This window comes from Pelecanus crispus, chromosome 3, assembly GCF_030463565.1.
Source record: "Pelecanus crispus isolate bPelCri1 chromosome 3, bPelCri1.pri, whole genome shotgun sequence".
Classification (NCBI taxonomy): domain Eukaryota; kingdom Metazoa; phylum Chordata; class Aves; order Pelecaniformes; family Pelecanidae; genus Pelecanus; species Pelecanus crispus.
The window spans coordinates 99,136,804-99,157,238 of NC_134645.1; the positions used below are offsets into that span (position 1 = coordinate 99,136,804).

General features: G+C 37.1%; 1 protein-coding gene across 1 annotated transcript in view; it reads right to left on the reverse strand.

Moving 5' to 3' along the window:
- The window catches only part of COL19A1 (collagen type XIX alpha 1 chain), a 204,938-nt gene that overhangs the window by 32,539 nt on the left and 151,964 nt on the right, over positions 1-20,435 (reverse strand). Inside the window, exons 18-32 of the mRNA XM_075708001.1 lie at positions 19,741-19,785; positions 18,741-18,776; positions 17,661-17,696; positions 17,495-17,548; positions 16,231-16,284; positions 11,405-11,458; positions 10,084-10,173; positions 9,683-9,727; positions 9,505-9,582; positions 7,775-7,810; positions 7,615-7,668; positions 7,473-7,526; positions 2,854-2,895; positions 1,885-1,938; positions 986-1,039 (exon numbers count right to left, since the gene is read on the reverse strand). Of these exons, the coding sequence (XP_075564116.1) occupies positions 986-1,039; positions 1,885-1,938; positions 2,854-2,895; positions 7,473-7,526; positions 7,615-7,668; positions 7,775-7,810; positions 9,505-9,582; positions 9,683-9,727; positions 10,084-10,173; positions 11,405-11,458; positions 16,231-16,284; positions 17,495-17,548; positions 17,661-17,696; positions 18,741-18,776; positions 19,741-19,785 (786 nt within the window). The remainder of the gene's footprint in view (positions 1-985; positions 1,040-1,884; positions 1,939-2,853; positions 2,896-7,472; positions 7,527-7,614; positions 7,669-7,774; positions 7,811-9,504; positions 9,583-9,682; positions 9,728-10,083; positions 10,174-11,404; positions 11,459-16,230; positions 16,285-17,494; positions 17,549-17,660; positions 17,697-18,740; positions 18,777-19,740; positions 19,786-20,435) is intronic.

A 20,435-nucleotide genomic window follows, 5' to 3' on the forward strand; every position in this document is an offset into this window, starting at 1 on the left:
AAATTATTCTCATTCTATAAATTCTAAATTCTTACTATATAATGACTTTAGCACCAAAGAAATGTAAAACACTCATAAAGAATTACAGACCCCTCAATCAGTAATCTCTAAATTCCTTCCATATTTTCCAGGTGCTTTCTCTTGTAGCCAGCACTCCCAAATTGCAAGAGAGAGAGTAGTACATCTTTAACAGTGCCAGTTAAATATTTTGGAATTTTGAAGGGTTCACCAAATATTTTGTAACAGACTACTTATTTTAACTCCTTCAGTTGGCTAAGGTCACTACAAAATTAATTTATTTACTCAGATTCATTTTTTTAATAGCTTCTGTTTTGGTGATTTTTTTTTTTTTTTTTTTTTGGACAGAGATTGCTCTTGAACTGTTAACTGCAAATATTTCAATTTAAAATGAGAGCTATAGCAGCTATTTTGGACTTGGCACCACAAGTCACGTGGCTTTTTTCCTTCTCCATAATGACATAAAAATAACTCTAAGAATGCAGTATATGTTGCAAAATACTGTAAATATTTTAAATTCAGTCTCTTCAAACATTTTCCAGTTTCCACTTAATAGTAATTGTTGCTACGACCATTCCCATCAGAGTATTTGCCTAATGGAATGTTTTTGAAAGTGAATTCTAAAGGGAAACTAACACAATGAAAGCAAATATGTTATAAAACATTAAGTATTTTCTGAAAATACTTGGCGTTTACTACTTATTGCTCTATCCTATACACTTTAAAATTAGCATTTAAATGTATGTGAGGCTTTAAAATATACAAATAAGCAAAAATCCTCAGACAAAAATTAAATAGATATTACTTAATTGAATAATAGCATTTAATCTTGTTGAAAATTCAGAATTGAGGGCTATTTATAGCAATATATTACTATCTCAGCAGTTTTAAAAACTGAATAACATTCTGTGCATTTCATTCAGGTTCAGATAAGATTGTAACTGCTATAGAAATTAAGTAGTTTTACCTCATCGCCCTTCTCTCCAGCAAGCCCAGGAAATCCACGTTCACCTTTGCTTCCCTATGAAAATGTAACATTCAAACAAATACTTTCTATTAGAGAACAATGAATTTCATGCTCTGTAGCGCATTTTATGACCCACATTTAATATGTGCTTGCATGAAGCCCTTAGAGCAATAGTGCCTAAAACAGGAAAAAAAGGCTCAGTACTACCCAAAAGCTTTAAAATATGCCTCCCATTGAGGTGAAAGAAAATTAGTGTTTTTTACCTAGTAGGCAAGCTAGTCAAAAGGCCTGATGGAGACATCTTATTAATATCAAAAGGCTTAAATGCTTGCCAAAATGGAGAAAGTACACTTTCATGGAATTCTGCTCAACTATAGGGGATACCTGTATGCCAAACCATGTGCATTTGATTCAATTACAGTGAAGGAGAAGTTTGATGGACATCAATGAAACTTCAAGTCCCTGTGAAACGGGTGCGTTAATCCCACGGGGAACGAGGTGCAAAGGCAGAGGGTGATCCAGCTGTTGCACAGCTGAGGGAGTTACGGGAAGTTTCCTTCTTCACTGTGGGTTCTCCTGTGACTGACTCACCTAAAATAAGCCTATAGATGGCAATGCACTACTGCACAGTCAAATCTGAGCTAGCTTTAACGGACACAAGACACAGGAGAGGTATCCTGGATTCGGATTCAACTCAGGCTATTTCGCTCACTTTCCCGAGAGGAAAGGCAAACTGACAGGACGAGGGCTGAACCGTAAAAATTGTCTGAACCTTTAGGCTGCTCAGATGCTACAGGGAGAGGGATCAGACAAAATGTCAAGACTGTTGGAGGTAAGAGTCTGGCCTTTTACTTTTAACAAGCAACAAAGCAATGTAAAGGACTCTCCTCAAAACTTACCTTTGGCCCTTCTCTGCCAGGGATGCCTGGAGGACCTCTTGTGCCAGGATCACCCTGAGGAACAGACACAAAGCAAAGTGATAAACGACTATTTTGTGACACAGGCAGAAGGTCTGATCTATGCAGACTGCTTCCTTCCTGCCTTTGTGACCATCCCTTCATTTTACGGCAAAGCCTTCTCTTCAGTCCTTTCTCTCTTCTACATAAAATAGTTCTTCTGATACTCTTCCTTGTTTCCCTCCCCATCTCTCACACACTCTACTCAAACCATGCTAACAAATTTTTAGCTTCTTTTTGAGAGGACTCATAAATGCCTTCATCTCAGATAGTCCTGTGTTTAGGTTTGAGCAGACCATCTTCCTTTTAAAGATTAGGTAGAGATGGAGGCTACTTGTTACTCTCACCAGCTTCATGATTCCTGCTTTGTTGAGAGAAGCATTTTCCAGCTAAATTACAATCTTATAGAAGTGGTAACCACAAAACAGACAGAAATGAAGAATGAAGCATAAAGAGTTGGTAAGAGAGAGAATTGACAAAGAGGTAGAAAAGCAGGTACAGGAGAAAGAAAATACAATTACACACAGAAAGAGTCAGGGAAAAGCCCAAAGACAGACCTACAAGAAAGCAAATTTTGGAATGAGAAAGTCAAGAAACCCTAAGTACCTGTATTAATAAAGAACAGTAGAATAGGATTTTTCTCCTCAGATTGCAGCAATTCATACTGTGGGCTGGATGTACTGAACAGGCACTTGCTGGCTAGTACCTCACATACTGTTCAAACGTTATTTTGCAAAATTCCTCTCAAATACATTTCCTGAGTATTTTTTAAAAACAAAACAAAAATCTCTGAATGGTTTTAGGCTAGCCAAATAGTTCAGAATTGAACCTACAGAAACTTTCAAGTGCATATTTCGGTTTAAAAAGCATGCTTATAGTAAACAAAGATACTTAATCTCTGACAATGTTTACCTTCAGTATAGCACCCATGTCTCCCACAAGTGGTAGTGCAATCTGAAATTAAAAAAGGCAGCTGCAGTTAATGTTTTACACAACACTACCAATTCTGATGGGTTCTCATTGCTTCTGAAGTTTAGATTGTTACATACATAACTGATTACATATATATTGGCTGAAGATATTTTTTAATGAAAACTCGAAAGAAAGTTTCAAATATAATTTTTAAATGTTAAATATCGTTGTCTATCCACCTAACAATGTAATTATTTGCTACAATTTCAATGAAGTTGCTTAAACCATGACAACAGCGTAACTCCAGAACACAGTAAATTGCACTTTAATATATTAATAATATATTGTTGTTTTTGTGGCATACCAGCAACAACTTTTCGTTATTGGAGAGTCTCACAGACTATTCTCACCTGATTATCTTCAATTGTTTTCCTTCTGCTTTCTCCTAGGCTTTGACTACTGTGAACTGTAGCATGAACTGTGCAGATGCCAAAGCTAACTTCAATAAGCTAGCTCAGATATTGGAATTAATGCAGCTACAGCAACACAAGGAACATATACAGTATTTTGTCCTGCTTTTAAACGTTAAGAATTAGCGCAAAACTCTGTGGTGCCACAGCTAAATCATTACCAATACTAAAGTTAACCCATTTAAAGCTCAACCAATAGGTTTACACTTTACTGCAATGTATCTCAGATTTCCAAGTGCTGCCATTAAACTTATATTTAAAGACTCCCTGTAAAAACTGATTGACCTGGTTATCATCAGCTTCACTGACAGATGGACTCTTCAATTACCAATGCTCATTTCTTCTTCTTGCAATTGCTAAAGCAAACGTAGCCCTGGGCATACTATAAAGTTAGACATATTCAAAATTTATTACGGTTTTTGTTCAGTCTGTTTCAATCATTTCCATCTTGAAGAAGAAAAATAAAATGTAAGCACTTTTGTAGCATATTAGAAAAACTGTTGGTTGGTAGGAACGGGTGTCAAATCTCAGCTCAAGAGAAGCATTGCTTAACCCATAAGTGTAATCAGGAGCACACCATTTACAGGGTAGCGTCATCACCTTTGAAAGCATGCTGAGAAGTTTTCTAGAGTGAGACATAGTCACCTAACGCACCTTAAGGACATAACTATGTAAGGTATGAAGTCCATCCTCTGCACAAAGGTAAACTATACATAGACAGTGTCGCATGCTCTTAAAAACCTGTAAAAAGCCTTAAAAACAACATCCCTACATTGCCTGGCTTTTCATTCTTCTCCTTGTGACAACATTTTACAGATAGGTAGTCTATTACCATGTCACCTGCCGGTCTTTCTGCTGGACTACACAAGTGTAATTTCCCCAGTCTCTCCTCTTTTCTAATGTTCTTATTTTAGCTGCAATATCACTTTATGGTACAGCCCCCCTAACCCTCAGTGTGAAAGGGTCCTAACACCCAGGTGCAAGGGCATGCCAGGTACGAGAGCAAGCTCACTGCATTTGTGCCGTGCAGTTCGTCTGCTACGCCGGTACAGCAAATCCAGCCTAACCGCACACATACTGCACAGTCATAGCTGTGTATGCTCAACTCTGAATAAATGTATGATATGTGCCGGGCTTTTGAAAATGTTAAAATGGCCTTAATTCTCCAGACTCACTCCTGCTTGCTACATCTTCCTTTAAAAATGTTCTCTCCAAAGAGAAGAATATTTCAAGAGAGCACAAGGCAATAATTCTCCTCTTAGTAAGTTTTACCATTTAGACCTGTCTGTTTAACAGTAGCATCAGATTTGTTACTTACATTTAGTTTACAGTGCACTGTGCCTTCCAGACTTATTCTACTTACGGATTTTGGTTTTTTCTTATTAAGCACTTTATGCCTATCTGTCTCAAGTTTAATCTTGTTGACTTCAGACTGTCTCTGAATTTTAAGTTTTTACTATATCTTCAAAAAGCTAGCAATCTTTCCCAGTCCAATTGCAGAGTTTATATCTACTTAATCAAATTAAATCACTGACAAGAACTGGATATTGGAGAGACCTCTCTTTCTAAGTTTGACAATAATCTGCTGATAGACATATCCATATTTTTTGATAAACGTTAACTATATGGCAATTACTTCAAGACCATTTTTTGCTTGCTTATAAAAACATCATGAGGACAGTCTCAAAGTTTTATTGAAGCCAAGATACATAACATGACTGTTTCTCTGTCTTTCCCAAGAAAGTTAACCTTCCTGAGACAGAAATCTGTTTTATTCCATGACTGGTTCTTAACAAAATTATGCCATATTGTATTTCCACTTTATCATCCATATCACTGGTACTTAGAATTAAATATTTTTAAAAATATTTCATATCTTTCCTGCATTAAACTTTTTTCAACTGACCTATTTACTCTGGTTCCTCTTCTATTCACCTTTTATGAAGATATGTTTTCTGTTAGCACCTCTCCGTTCTTCCAAAGCTGCATCTTTCTCAAAGTACTCAAAGGTAACAGCTAATCATTTAGAGACTGCTTTGGTTCATTCTTTGGGTAAATTACACCAGATATTCATGCTATATCTAAAACCTCTTTAACCAATTCTTTTTTCAGTTAAATTAACTAAAATTCATTTTATGTATTTTCTGAAAAGCAATTTTTTTATGGACAGTGAAAAGCTGCTGAATTATTCAGCTTTCTCTGCACAATCTGTAATTTGATCTCCATGATTATTAAATAATAGACTTTACTGGTCTTTCAAATAATTGTATTCACAGTGCCTTTGTCTTTTTATATCTGTTCCTAACTGAAGCTCATTTTATATCTCAATCTTTGTGACTCTCTGACTTGAGTTCTACCTTCATACTCAATGCCAGTGATAGACCTGCTTTTACGTACTGATTTCAGGCTTTTGAGGAGCTACCGATAGTCTTAAGTGTCTCTTAAAGCACTGAACCAGTCCACTAATGCAGGAACCAAGGAACCAACTGATCAGAATCACCATCCCAATCCCTGATAATCAACAGCACTAAAGTGCTAGCTAGTTCCCAGGCTCTTCTCTGGAGAAAGCTGACTATTCATTCTGAGATGAAATCTTTGTGTGATCTTGGGGTTAGTTTATCCCTCCATAAGCTCCTTGTTGTCAATCCTCACGCTGACTTGTGGACTGCTGTGCATCAGTACCATCAAAAGTTTAATTGAAAGCACGATATATTTTACTGCCTAATGCATTCCTGCAGCAGCTCTGGAGCATTTGTAATCTCTTCATAGGCTATCAGCAGTCAGCAGACTAGTTTGGGAAACGCCGCCTTAGATTTGCATTGCTGGACACTTGGAGATGGACCTCACTCACAACACATGATGCAAGTCTCTGCATCTGAGGAGTACGTGCGACGGTCAGTTATGTGAAAAATTACTAGTTTAAGAGATGAACAGACTGAGACCTCCGAGATACTCTACTCACTCAGTGAAAAAGCCAAATTCATGCCTTGGTAAGGAGCAGAGATTTTGCTAAACGACATAATACAGTTCAAATCTTAGGTTTTGTAATTTTAGTTTTCCTTTGTTTTGATGTGTCTCAAATAAATACTACTATCACTGTGTCTCCCTGTTGTTTTGAAAACTGTGCCTTTGACTAAAATCTCTTGGGAAATATCAAATCCTATAAAACCAATAGGATCACAGGTGAGTTTAACAATTTTTTTTAAGCTCTGGTTTTGGTTTGTTTCTTCCAACCATCTACAAATTTTTATTTATTTTATATCGAACAACCACTCAGGGAATTCAGAAAGCTTCATTTACTGTCATAAAAGCCTCTGTAAGCATTTGTTTCCAAAGAGAAATTTGCTTTTTGAAAGTTCTGAGGTAGTTGTTGGGACTCTAGACAGGAGCAGAAAAAATGACTGAAGTTTTGCCTTTATGCCAATTTTGCAGATATGCACATCAGACTCTCCTGATTCCCACATAAAATACTCAATTATTTTTAAGGGTACAGTTTGGTCTGAGGCATGTGCAGGCTTTTTGGATCTTGTAATGCTGGACTTCACAAAATCTGTAAACCTATAGTATTGTTAAATACAAATCATTGCTGCAATACATACCCAAGAGGAGACAATAACTCCTAAAGTGTGGCAAAGGATCAGAATTTATTTAGTGTTTTTGTTTTCAAACCCAGCCACTTAACTTTTCATTAGTTCTAAAAGGAATTTATTGCATTAGAGACTAACTATGCTCAGAATTTCATTAAAAATTAATGTCTTCTTTCTGTGGCATAGCAAAACTGGCTTCGGAATCTCCAAACTTTTCTCTTCAATGTTTTAACAGGAATTATCGAAGTAAGCTCCTGAAAATTTGCATTATACAGAACTGCTTCTGAAGCTGAGGAACACTATGCCGAATTATAGCCTGGCAGAAATGCTAGTATACAAACTGTAACACCTGAAAACAAGATATTTATCCTGTATATGTTAACATAAGCTTAATTTATACTGCAATATAATCAAGTAAAGAAAAAAACCCAAAGGTTATAATCATCGAAAAATCAAATTAATTTAATCAATTGCACTTCTAGACTTGCTAGGTTATCTCATCTCCTCTAAATTTAAAATATTTGCACCAAAGCAAATGCACAAGCTTTCTATGTATACGTACAGGATCACCTGGAGGGCCTGGTAGTCCTGGCTTTCCATCTCTTCCTGGAGTGCCCTAGAAACAAATGTGAAATTTGATGGCCTTAAATCATTTATGAGGGACACATTACTTTTTGCTGTATATATAGAGAACTGTCACTTACATTAATACCAGGGGTACCTGGAGTTCCTGGTAATCCTGGGGGTCCCCTAGGGCCCTAAAAGCAGGAAAGACTATTTAGGATTTAAGAATATTTTTCTTTACCGTAAACTTCTTACACTAAATTAATGGTTTTTATATTAAAGAGAAAACTCATATCCTACCTGCACACCTGCTGATCCAGTTGGACCTATAGGACCCTGCAAGAAAACTCCAAATAATCAGTAGTTACGCTTTTTGGGATAAAGGAGATGAACTTCATAAAAAATAATGAATGTGGAATATTAGTGCAGTTCACATTGCAAGAAAGACGTGTGCTAAGGTTTGGCTTTAAATCCAAATCTAATTTTGCCAAAATTAGAGAATTCAAGATTTTGCTGAGGCCCATTTTTAAGGGCAAGTAATACCAAAGAATAATGATCTGTGGTGAAACTTGCTATTTAGCTAGGAGGTTCATAAGAAAAGCCGATATTCAGTTGAATGAAAACAAATTAGATTATTTAAATATAAATGGGTAATTATAAAATTCAGATTTGAATAAATTTTAACTGAATAAATGACTTTTAGGGATTATTATTTTAGATTAAGATCTCAGTATGAATATCTAGTCACCTTTCTCAAACGTTTTCCCTCTGTACCTGAGTCCTGTCAATAAACTGAAATGTATCAGCTGACTATATTGGTCTGGACTGAAGAGAGATTGCCCTATTCACCACAGTAGAACTCATGTAGTAACATTTACCACCTACCATCTACACCATCAATACCAGCAATTTTTTTACTGAATTTTTTACTGCAGATAGCTTTATTTAAAGGCAACAGAAAGAAAGAAACCTGGGAAACAAGCTGAATAACTGAAATAGTTATTGCTGTAAAAGTTATTTAGTATGAATACTCTAGATACACTGCATCAACTTTTTCATGCTTGAATCTAAACTGCACAGAAATGTGTGAAGCAAGTTGTGCAAAATCAGGACTTTACTATTTCCTGGCATAGTACCTAGCACTGTAAGGTTCTCATTTATAAGCAGTAGACCTAAGCTTGTAATTAGCAGTCATCACAAATGCAAAAGCTGGGAGCTGACGGAAAGCCTTCCACATCCTGGGAGAAGAGGAGGCTGAGGGGAGACCTTATCGCTCTCTACAACTACCTGAAAGGAGGGTGTAGTGAGGTGGGTGTTGGTCTCTTCTCCCAAGTAGCTAGCAATAGGACGAGAGGAAATGGGCTCAAGCTGTGCCAGGGGAGGTTTAGGTTGGATATTAGGAAAAATGTCTTCACGGAAAGGGTGGTCAAGCATTGGAAGAGGCTGCCCAGAGAGGTGGTGGAGCCACCATCCCTGGAAGTGTTCAAAAAGCGGGCAGATGTGGCACTTTGGGACATGGTTTAGTCTAGTCTACCCTTGATTGGTTTAGTGTGGACTTGGTAGTGTAGGTTAATGGTTGGACTGGATGATCTTAAAGGTCTTTTCCAACCTAAACAATTCTATGATTCTATGATTCTATCTCTTCCACGCATCTTTTTCTTTTCCAGCATCAGCACGGATTTCAAAATGCTGTCACCTACAACATCGAGTATACCTCTTCTCTTGTACCAGTACAACCAGTACAACTTCAAACAACTGTTGCTTAGAAACAGACAGTCTGAAGATGTCTCAACACCATCCCTAGGAAGCTCATCTGTAAAGTAACCATTGACCCTTTCAGTTCTCCAAGGCTTCCATTTCTCACTTACCATTAGATCTTTCTGGGTCTGGATAAAGGGAAAAGGTGCTGAGTTGGGAGTCGAGTCAGAAGGGAGCTCATGCCATGGCTTTTTACTATGCTTTGGTTACCTGTTGCAGTTTCTTAGGGATGCACAGTGAGAAGCCCAAATTCTGGCTGTTGGCATACTTACTGGTGATCCCTGAATGCCTATTCCAGGGGGCCCCATCTCCCCAGGTGCTCCTTGTACACCAGGTAGTCCTCTTTCTCCCTGAGAAGGGTACAAGGCTTTCAGTTACAGCTGGTCTGAAAACGTAAACTAGCATATTATGCTTTTTTGTTTAGAAACAGAAACAATATCTTTTTTATACCTTTGGTCCCCGTGGACCTGGGTTTCCAGGAATACCAGTGGGACCCTAAAAAAAAAAAAAAAAAAAAAAAACCACCAGGAAAAAAACAAATTATATTTTGAAATCAAAGAGAACTAGCTGAATTTTATTGCCAAAATTAGTCAGCCGTTATAAATAAACTGACAGATGTACATATGTCTTCCTTGTTAATACCACTGTCAGTAGGAGCATGTGTGAACCTTGCACTATTTCTAGACTATATCTTAGTGCACTTGCAACACCACTATAACATATATTTCAATTTTGAAATTACATCCAAAAAACTACTTGTTCTGATTTCTTTCATTGCACAGTGAGAATTCTTTAACAGTTGTCCCTACAAGAAATAAAGTCATAAAAGCCTTTTCAGATTATGCACTTACTGGTGTTCCAGGCAGACTTGGTCCAGGAGGCCCCACATCACCTTTTGGACCTGGATGGCCAGGTGGTCCCATAATCCCACCAGGGTCTCCCTACAAGTTAAATCTGAATCACTAATTGAAATGTGAAAATTTTCTCTTATGAAAAAACTCTAAATATTACCAAGGTTATCCTAGAAAGTGCCAGTACTTTGAGAAGAAATAGAGAAGAAACACCCCCCATGATTTTCTTCAAAAAATTACAGAAGACGAGGCATGGACCACACAACCACTAATAGTAACTAGCATTCTCTTGGTTTTCCATGCTTGCAATGTGTCTGCTTTACATTTCTTTGTCCCCAGGTCCCTAATACGCAGGTTGTCATTAAACCCTGCCAATTAATTCACAGTAACAGCTCCAAACTGTCTCTCTCCAGCTATCTATCCCTAGTGCTAAAACCCTAGTCTTCACTGTATTCCTGTTTACACCTCTATTTCTTGCTTCAATGCCTGCAGCATCTCTTGCTCCACATCTCTACAACTCCTCCTGCTTACACAGGTGAATTTGTGCCTATTATGCTGTCCTCTTATCTTTTACACACTTCTGCATCATCCTCTGTGATTCTTTCTGAATCCACTACTTCCCATTTTGCAAGACAAATACGCTTTTGTCATTGTTTGACAGTTATTTTCTTCTCCTGTCTTTTCATCAGCTCACTTCTTCAAACTATTAATGGATTTTATTAGCTTCCCTTGTACCCCACAATTTATAAATACCACAACACATCACATGGCTCACAGTATGCCTGTATATCCACTTTTCTTCCCTTCGCTACATTCAACATATACACACATACCATTTTTAACTCTTGCTGATGTAGCTGAATTCTAAGGGATTTCTACACAGCAAAACACAATGCCATAAAGAGACCCCAGCCTTGGCTCATATCTGAGAGTATAGCTGCCCCAGTGCTCTGCCAAGGTGAATATTTCTGTCTGTGAAGTGGGATTTTACAGATTAGTCTGGTTAGGATACTACACTGACAAGGCTGTTCTGTGATCAAGGACCTGAACTGACATTTCTGCACTGCACAGATATAATGTAAGAGCCCAATGCAACCTCCTTGAACTATTACTTAATTTATGAATCTAAAGAGCAATTGGGTTGCCAAATTGGCCTGTAGCATCTCCGAGGAGCAGACAAGGGGTTGCTGCTTGTACATTTTAAAATCAATTCATAAAGCAGCCACACAGATGCACTACAGAAGGATGGAAGGTTACTTCAGAGATGACAGTCTAATATGCTCTAACATATCAAGCTTAATTAAAACCACTTAAAACATACCTTGTCTCCTTTAACTCCTGGGTTTCCTGGTACCCCATGCTCTCCTGGTAAGCCCTGGAATTAATAAAAATATAACTGTGCATTTTTATAGCTATTCCCTTAAATGTTATCTAAAATTACAGATGAAAATGAGTTTACGCTGGATTATTCACTGTGCATTAGTCCTGACCCAAAATGTCAAAGTGTACAAGTTAGTGAATGCTTCTTTAATCAAATATATCAATCATTTTTCTTTAACTTGAAATGTAATAATCAAGATTCTTTTCTGGACCCTATCAGGGCAGAATGGCAGAGACTAACAGGTTTATTTCTACAATTTCAAAATAATTCCAAGTCTTGAAAATCAATCATTTTTTCAAGGAAGGGAGTAGCAGGCACAAACTTGAGTTTTAAATGTGTCTCATCTTTTTTGCCTATGAAGGGCTGCATGATTTCTTATACTCATTAATTATTCAAATTTGTATCTTAAAAGCCTCAATGAATTCCTTCTCCTGCACATTAATCCACCAAATTCCTTTAAAATGTTTTAGATATTTAATGGTCAGTCAAATATTTTCAGCAAAATAAATATATGCCATCCTTTCTTTTGTCTAAATCTTCTCATCTTTCACATTTTGATTTTAACTTCAGTATTTTCCCTTGCCTTTTTCATGAAGGATTTGTTATAAATGCAGAGAAATTAAATAGATTAAAATCTAAATAGAAACTAGTTAAATAATAGGGAAGGCTAAATTGTGTTCTCTTACTACACTGTAACAAATACAGAAAACTTTTTCTATAACCCTTCAATGCTATTCAACCAACTATTGTATCAAGCATTTTATTAAGAATATCAGTAATTTCCACAATAAATGATAAAATTGTGAAAACTTAACAGTAAAATCTAAGTATAATACTTCATCTGGAATGGAAAATGAATTTTCTAAGAAAAAGACAAACACATATTGTATTTATTTTTCTTCTCAATGTAAAACATAGTTTTGTGAACACTGACATATGAAGGATGACAACATTTTCATGCTGGTCGTCAGGGTTCAACAACTGCGTGTTCACTTTCTCTGCTGTATTCTGTCCTTAATACAGACGGAGAGCTACTTGTTTCACCCAACCATCCAAATGAAAAGCATAAGGAAAAAAAAAAGTACCTTAATGAAGAATATTCTGCTTATACCAACACAAAGTCATTATAAGAATATATGAAAGTTTAAATTCACTGATTATGGATCATGCATTTTGTCCTACCCTATCCCCTTTTGATATTGACATAAAATATATACAGCCTATCTTCTTTGCTAAGGATTTCTCCAATTTTTTTTTTTTTTTTTGGTTGGACCAAGGTTAAGGTATATCTTAGGAAAGGAAAGAAGCAAGTCTTATCTGCTGGACAACTCTTCGATGATGTAAGTGGAAGTAAAACAATTTTCAACCTTTCATAATTTTCATCATGCTGCATAAGATGAACTATTATATTTGTTAATCCATAATGTTTCATCTCCAGAAGACAAAACAAAACAATGAGCCTGGAACTACATACATGTTTCTATAATATGTTTCAATATATGCTTTTATATACTAGAATTGTGTATACAAATACGAGTCTTCAAGATCATCTATATCTAGGATCTACATATATTATATATAGTATTTATCTGTTCAAGCATTGGAACAGGCTGCCCAGAGAGGTGGTAGAGTCACCATCCCTGGAGGTGTTCAAAAAATGGGTAGACATGGCACTTTGGGACATGGTTTAGTCTAGTCTACCCTTAATTGGTTTAGTGTGGACTTGGTAATGTTAGGTTAATGGTTGGACTGGATGATCCTAAAGGTCTTTTCCAACCTAAACGATTCTATGATTCTATGATGTCACTTAATCAAAGATCCAGCAGCAGTTTCCAAAGCAGCAATTATGAACTCAAGCAGATTGATGGCAACAGAAGCAAAACAGAAATGCAGTATTTTATTATCTTTCACAGTAAGATTGGGGATCTATATATAAACAGAAGCACAGCAGAAAAGGCTTACAAACTATTTTTATAGAAGACAGGTATATTAGACACAATTTAAAAAAATGTGTGCCTTAACTGAGTAGGAAAATAAGGTATAAAGAAATGGTCAATAAGTAACACAGTACAAAATGACTATATGCAGATTTGAATACTAGGGTTTTTTTTCCCTGCCAGGAGCTGAAGATGCTGTACTCCAGCAGTCACTTTGCTTATATGCCTAAGATTTTTAACAGGTCAACAATAAAAAGTCTGCCAGCTGTGTACCACTCAGAACTGTATTTTAATATAAATAAAGTATATGACTTAAAGTCTGTTCAAGTTAAGAGCTCTCTTCCACAAAGTAGTCTCAGAGCACATGTGGAAAGGCCTAAGTCAAAATGCAGGAACATCAGCTCCTAGATGCTTCTGTTTATAGAAATAACCCACAGAGCAAAGATCAAAATCCCGGTTCTTTTCAGGTGAATGGCTTAACTGCTAGGCTAAAGCCAAGCTCTCCATTGTCTGCTTTTCTTGGTCCACTTCTTGGATCTAACCACTCAAACCTCCAAAATGGTACTTAAAAACCATTTTATGGTTTGTAGAGGAAGGGAGGGAGGAGAACCAGGGACAGAGGATAGCTGCCACTTGTTAGGTTATATGACAACACCACTGTTGTGGACTGAAACCTAATTTCAGTTTACATGGGGGAGTAAGCAGAACATAGTTGCCTGCACACCTAAAAAGGGATTGCATGATAATTTGGGAGACAGGCAGCCACCTCCTCAGAATAGGCCTTCTGCTTTATTAGGGTGTCAAGTTGAATGCCCATGGAACTCTCAAGTTTAGTATAATGATCTGTAATAGTTTAAGATGTTTCCTAGAGTATTCAGACTGGATTGAAGTTTCACCTGTGCTCTTCCTGCCCAGAGGCACAAGGGTTACACGCATGCTGGATCTCGGCGGGGGGATCCCAACTGGCCAGCAGACCCATCAGTCTGTTACCCAGTAGCAGAATGGTTACAGGCACACTAAAACCCCCATGAAGGAGGCCCCCATCAGCTTGACAAACCCCAACCAGTTGGCACCTGAATGTGGGGCACCCAAAAGCATAATAACTACAGGCACATTAAAACTCTGCTGAGACCCCTCCCACAGCCTCGACAATCCCAACCCATCAGTTCTGCACCCACAGGCATAAAGGTTACGGGCACACTGCATATCTGATGAGGTGTCCTGTGCCCCCCACTCCTCCTGGAGGACCTCCCTCAACAGGCCATGATCTCAAGGTTCAGTAAACCATCTGTATCCTGCTTCTGACACCATCTGACAGCCTGTAGTGGATCTGGATATTGTGGTTTATTTAAGAACCACTGAGATGAGCACTTTTACCCTTCATGATTGTCTTTCACTCTCACTTGTTCCCCTGTTAGTGCTATGTTCATTGGATCCTGACCTCCCTTTCCAGCAGGGAGTTTGTTGCTCGTCCGGGATGGTTGGGCAGCAAGTTGTCTTGGTTTTGCATTGTGCAGCTACTCACAGTTACCAGTCTCAGGTGTTAGTGGCTAAGGTCCCTGGCTATTGTTTCCATGCATCTCCCTGATCTCCATGCCCTCACCCCACTTCCAGGACCTTTCCTCCAGCCAAGATCTTCCCCTTCTTTCTTGATAGAACACCTCTTTCCTTTCAGGAACACCTTCTATTTTGGCACCACTTCTTCTTCTGGGTACCCTCACCCCTCGGTTCTTGCCATCTAAATAGTCTACGTGCAGAAGCACAACAGGTGATCAGCCTCCAAATTGGTGAGTCTGTGTCATGTCTCTTTATTAACCGGAGACCCCAGGATGTGCCACTTTTGTTTAGTCCAGGTGCTATCAAAACTTAAAAGAAGTCCCTACTGTTGCATCTAACAAGTAGTGGCCTTCTGCTTGAGAGTTCAACTGTTCAGGTTTTGACATTCTCGCACGGACACACAAACACTTAATATCTGCCACCTGTCAGCGTTCACAAATTAAGCTATTTTTCACCTACGGCAACCATATAATGGCTTTAGGTACTTCATGACTTGTCAGTAAGCCTCTGCACAGTTAAATTGGAATATCAACTGACAATCATAAGAATAATCTCTCATTCCACTTTCTGCAGAAATATTTTATCAATTTAATCTATTGAACAGCAATTAAAAAAGGAGTTTTCTATTAAATTCTTTCCAACCAATACTTAGACTCTGGCTAAAGATTTTAATACTGTCCCTAGTTTTAACAGAATTATGTTTTGCTCTAAATATGAGTTTTACTCATAAATCTGACCATAATTTCTAAGATAATAAACATAATTGTTTATTCTGTTCACCTTATTAATCTTTACCCCTTTTACAGGAAGTGAAACAATTCAGAATAATGCAAACCCATAGACAGAAATAAGGAAGGCCATGTGTTTAAATCCTTGGGGTACTCTTACTTTCCCTGTTTCTTCTCATTTTACTCCACACACACTGTCCTTTCCAGCTCATGATGTAACATTATTAAAACTCTGCTAGAGATTTTTCTCATTTTCACCTACTCCTGTGAGATAAGAGTGATCTTTGTAGACCTAATTATCTGTGAATCAGACAAATTAGTATTATCATTCTTACTTATTCAGATGGTAACACAAGGACAAAAAGAACATAAGCAAATGGCAGAACTCTATCCTGATGCATCCCATACTACTGTGCTTTGACACCCGATTGCTATAGTACCACCCACAAAAGGACCACCTATGGTAACTTCTGTGGTACTGCTTCACTGGCTAACTGTTCACACACCACACTTCTACAGCCTGGTGAAACCGCACAATACGTACAACTTCTCCTGGCAGTCCCCTGGGTCCGACAGGTCCTGGAGGTCCTTGCAGTCCCTGTGAAATGACATAATACATGCTTGACGTAAAAGACAATACACCTGTTGTAATTCGGTGTAAAGCGTTCTCATATATAAATAGATTAAAACATCTGGCATTAAGAATTATCTTCTACCTGGAGTAAGAAGTACAGAGTTTACTCATTCTCCCTGAATCTAACATTTAGTCCAATAAATCTTTGGGACTGGTAGGTACAAAATCCAAAGTATGTATACAAAGCAAATACACATAAATACAAAGGCACTACCTAAAGGGAAAGACAAAACAAAAGGACTAAATCAAGATTTTATTCCTCAAGGGGCAGATCTAGAACTGATTTTTTAACTACGTGGTAGGTGTTACTTCTTTTTTTGGAATAGATCTCATCAGGACTCCAGAGCACTGAAAGAAAAGGGCATTGAGATGTAGAGGTAACAGGATGACTTGGTGCAAACCCTAATGATCCTTTGGATATCTGTGAGCCTCTTCTGGAAGGTATACACTGTGGAGGTGACCTAGATTTCCACTGCAGTAACAACAATTATTTTAGTAGCTCCTACCAAGGACATTAGCCTCCAACGAGCAGTTTAAAGAGTTAGAATGGAGAATCTTTTTTAAGACCACAATTTTGTGGACCCTGTAACTGCATCTATTCCCCCTGGGACTTCTTTTGATGATCTAAGGAACTTGGGTACTATCATACCCAACATGAATACTGTTGGGTGGAAGTTACATTTTCACAGTTTCCAATTCTACCTTTATTTGATACAATTCAAGGCATCATGAGAGATTCTCAGGAACATTTCTGCTTCAGTTACTTTCTTCAAGGCAAGTCAATGACTACTTTGATATTACCTGCAGTCTCATAGGATTAAACACAGGAACTGCTAATGTACTGGCAGTGGTTACTCCTTACCTCACTGATGGATAAAAAGAATACACCCAGCTACCGGTGGTTTTGTAATTGCAAAATGGGTGCTCATATTCTTGAGTGACCAAGTAACATTTGAGCTTTGCATAAATATTCCTTGCTGAGTGATGCTGAGATCAACAAGAATTTTATGAACTAAAGGTAAAATAGCCATGATCCATGCACCAGCTTTGAAATAAACTATTTGCATTCTCTGCCCTTTAATACTAGCTAAAGGGTTGATAGCATTCAGAGTCCTCTTATATAACAGCGTAAAATGTAATGGCTGTTAATACCACAAAAATGCTTTTCACCTACCTTTGATCCTGGATTTCCAATAAGACCAGGTGGTCCAGGGTCTCCTGTTTCACCCTAATGATATTGTTTGAGAAAAAAAAAAAAAAAATCCAAATTTACTGTTATGTCTCCCAGCGTCAACTATGTACACTAGTGACATACATAGGGTGTACGAGTCAAAAATTACCTTATTTCCTTTTGATCCCTCCATTCCAGTTTCTCCCTGAAAATAGCAGGTACAACCATAAGAAATTAAAACTTTAACTAAGATCGACTGAGAGTTTAATTTGCTACCTTAAAATATTATAATATTTTATAATATTATAATATACATGGAATACATGGAATTGCTACTATACCCTTAATTGGTTTAGTGGTGGACTTGGTAATGTTAGGTTAATGGTTGGACTGGATGATCCTAAAGGTCTTTTCCAACCTAAACAATTCTATGATTCTGTGAATATAGTTTGCAAACTTAACAAATATTGAGAAAGCATTAAAGAATTTCTGATGTCTTGTGCAAACTCTGAAAGGCATTCCTCTTTCAAACTAATTCTGTTTGCAGGTTTTCCTAGTGTTTTAAAGAAAAATTGTTTGAAAACACCATATTTGCTTAAGAGCTTCTCCAGTCTAAAGCCTATTCTTCACTACTAAATCTCTACTGGTGACACAGTATTCATGTCCAAAACCACACATTATTACAGTATGCCTTATTTTGGTTATTATAATATGTTAATTGCAAGTATCCGAGCAACCTTCAGTTATGTATTAAACAAAACTAGCTTTTGTCAAATGCCATAAGAGAGGACAATAGTTAATTAAAAATAAGCAACGCATGTAAACAGACTCTTACAGAATGAGTGTTCTGAAAATATCCCCCAAAATAACAAAACAATTATGCACACATAAAATGGCTATAAGAAAACTGCCTGATGTTAAATGCCACACTGGAAACTGGTAAAACAATTAATACAGTTCAGCCCACATATAATTTTTTTGAAATAACTGAAAGAAAGAAAGAACCTTCAGGGAACAAAAAAAGCATGTACTTTAAACTCAGTTCATGGACTATGCCAACTGCAGAAATGCTGAAGAACAGGGCATCTCTGTTTTTTATTTATAACCTCTGTGAACTTGATGCTGTTCTACATAATCACTGAATCTAATGAAAGTGTACAAAGAAAAGAATTGCAGCATGAATACAGTGTGAAAATCATATAAAATGTAAATTATGAACATCATCAGTTCAAAACATAGCTATACTTACTTGATCTCCCTTGTCGCCTTTTTCAGAAGGCTCTCCCTATGGAAACATAGGGAAGAGGTTAACACAGATTCATTTCAAATGATAAATAGTACATATGTCTGGTTTTGGTGAAGAGTCCTTGAAAAATGTTGGGGTTTTTTTAAACCTACAAAAAATATAAGTATATGGACTACAAAAGCTTACTTGAGGAATTATGTTGATTTAATGACAAGACCATGACATGTGTGATCCTTTCAAGCAGGAGCACAAGGGAGGGTTAGGAACATGAACTAAAAAGAGTGACGATGCGTACAAATCTGAGAAATTCTCAAACACTAGTGCTTTATAACACACAAAATCATGACTCTGTCATCGCCAGAGTAAAAAAAGTTTCTACCTGCATGAAAACTGTTTATACACAATGGTATGACCAAAGAAACCAACTGGAAGCCTAACAGCTGAAGAGCAAAATGCCTGTTATTCAGTGGACAAAGAACTGGGTACATCACATGTTCCTAGAAAAATGCAATACACTCCTGTTCCCCAGTAACATCCCTCCCCCCCCAAATCTTTCTGGAAAATTTAAGCATAAACTAAAAGATATTAAATTAGGATGTTTATTTATAAATTTTAATAATTTAAAGACTCCTGTTTTTTCATATAGATATTGAAGATCACTTTAGTAAGTTGAAAAAGTATGCATGGCATCTAATTCTGAGACAATCACTGGTCATAAACTTATATAAACATAATTTTAAACTGGTATTCAGCAAAAGTCTGAATGTGTTGGAAGTTAAGGACTTTATGAGCTGTTGGAACAGGGACATTTACTTGCATGTAAATGCTCTCTCAAGGAGGGGCTTGAGTAAAGTACCAAGGACATTCAGAGACTGACAGCTTTTCCTATGCCCAAATGTTTTTTCTTGATCCTAAGTATATTTTCCAATATGTGATTCATAATCAGTACATTCAGCCACCTTCTAGTATCACACATAAGCACAGAAGTAAGGAATTAATTTACCTTTTCTCCTTTTGCACCAGTCATTCCCAGTTCTCCTTTTTGACCCTTTTAACAAATTAAATTATATTTAAAACATTTTATATTCTAACAAATACAAATAAACTCCTCCTCTCCTTCAACTGTACTTTGTTTTGTGTAGGGCACAAAATCTTAACTTTTATTGCAATGGAAATCTGAGATTTAAACATCTGCAAATTAATTTAAATTACTGTTTTCTATAGCAGATCTGCAGACTTCTCAATAAAAAATGGTGTCAATCCTGTGACATATCCAGAGCATTTGTCTCTTTTCTTCCAGATTGAAAAGGCATCCAGTTGTTAAAAATTCATTCCACTGTTTAAACAGGACAGATGCCTATAAACAATATACTGTCATATGGTGTGGATATTCAGAACTTGGCCTCCACATAATTTTTAGAGGCTGACTGTAAGTAAGTTTGGTATAGCAAGTCCCATCGTTACAGAGAAACTACTTTAAATATTCATGATTTACTATGAAAAATATTTTCTGAATTTCAACTTTTTTAAAGTCTTTTCCCCCTAACTGGCAGGCCGGCTCATTTGACTTCTCATCAGACAGTGTTATAGAAATCACACACAATTCTTCCTGCATTTTCCTTTTCTGGTTATCATATATTAGAGGAGAAAGGCTCATGTGCTATACCTGCAGGATAGCACAATGAGTTCAATATTGGA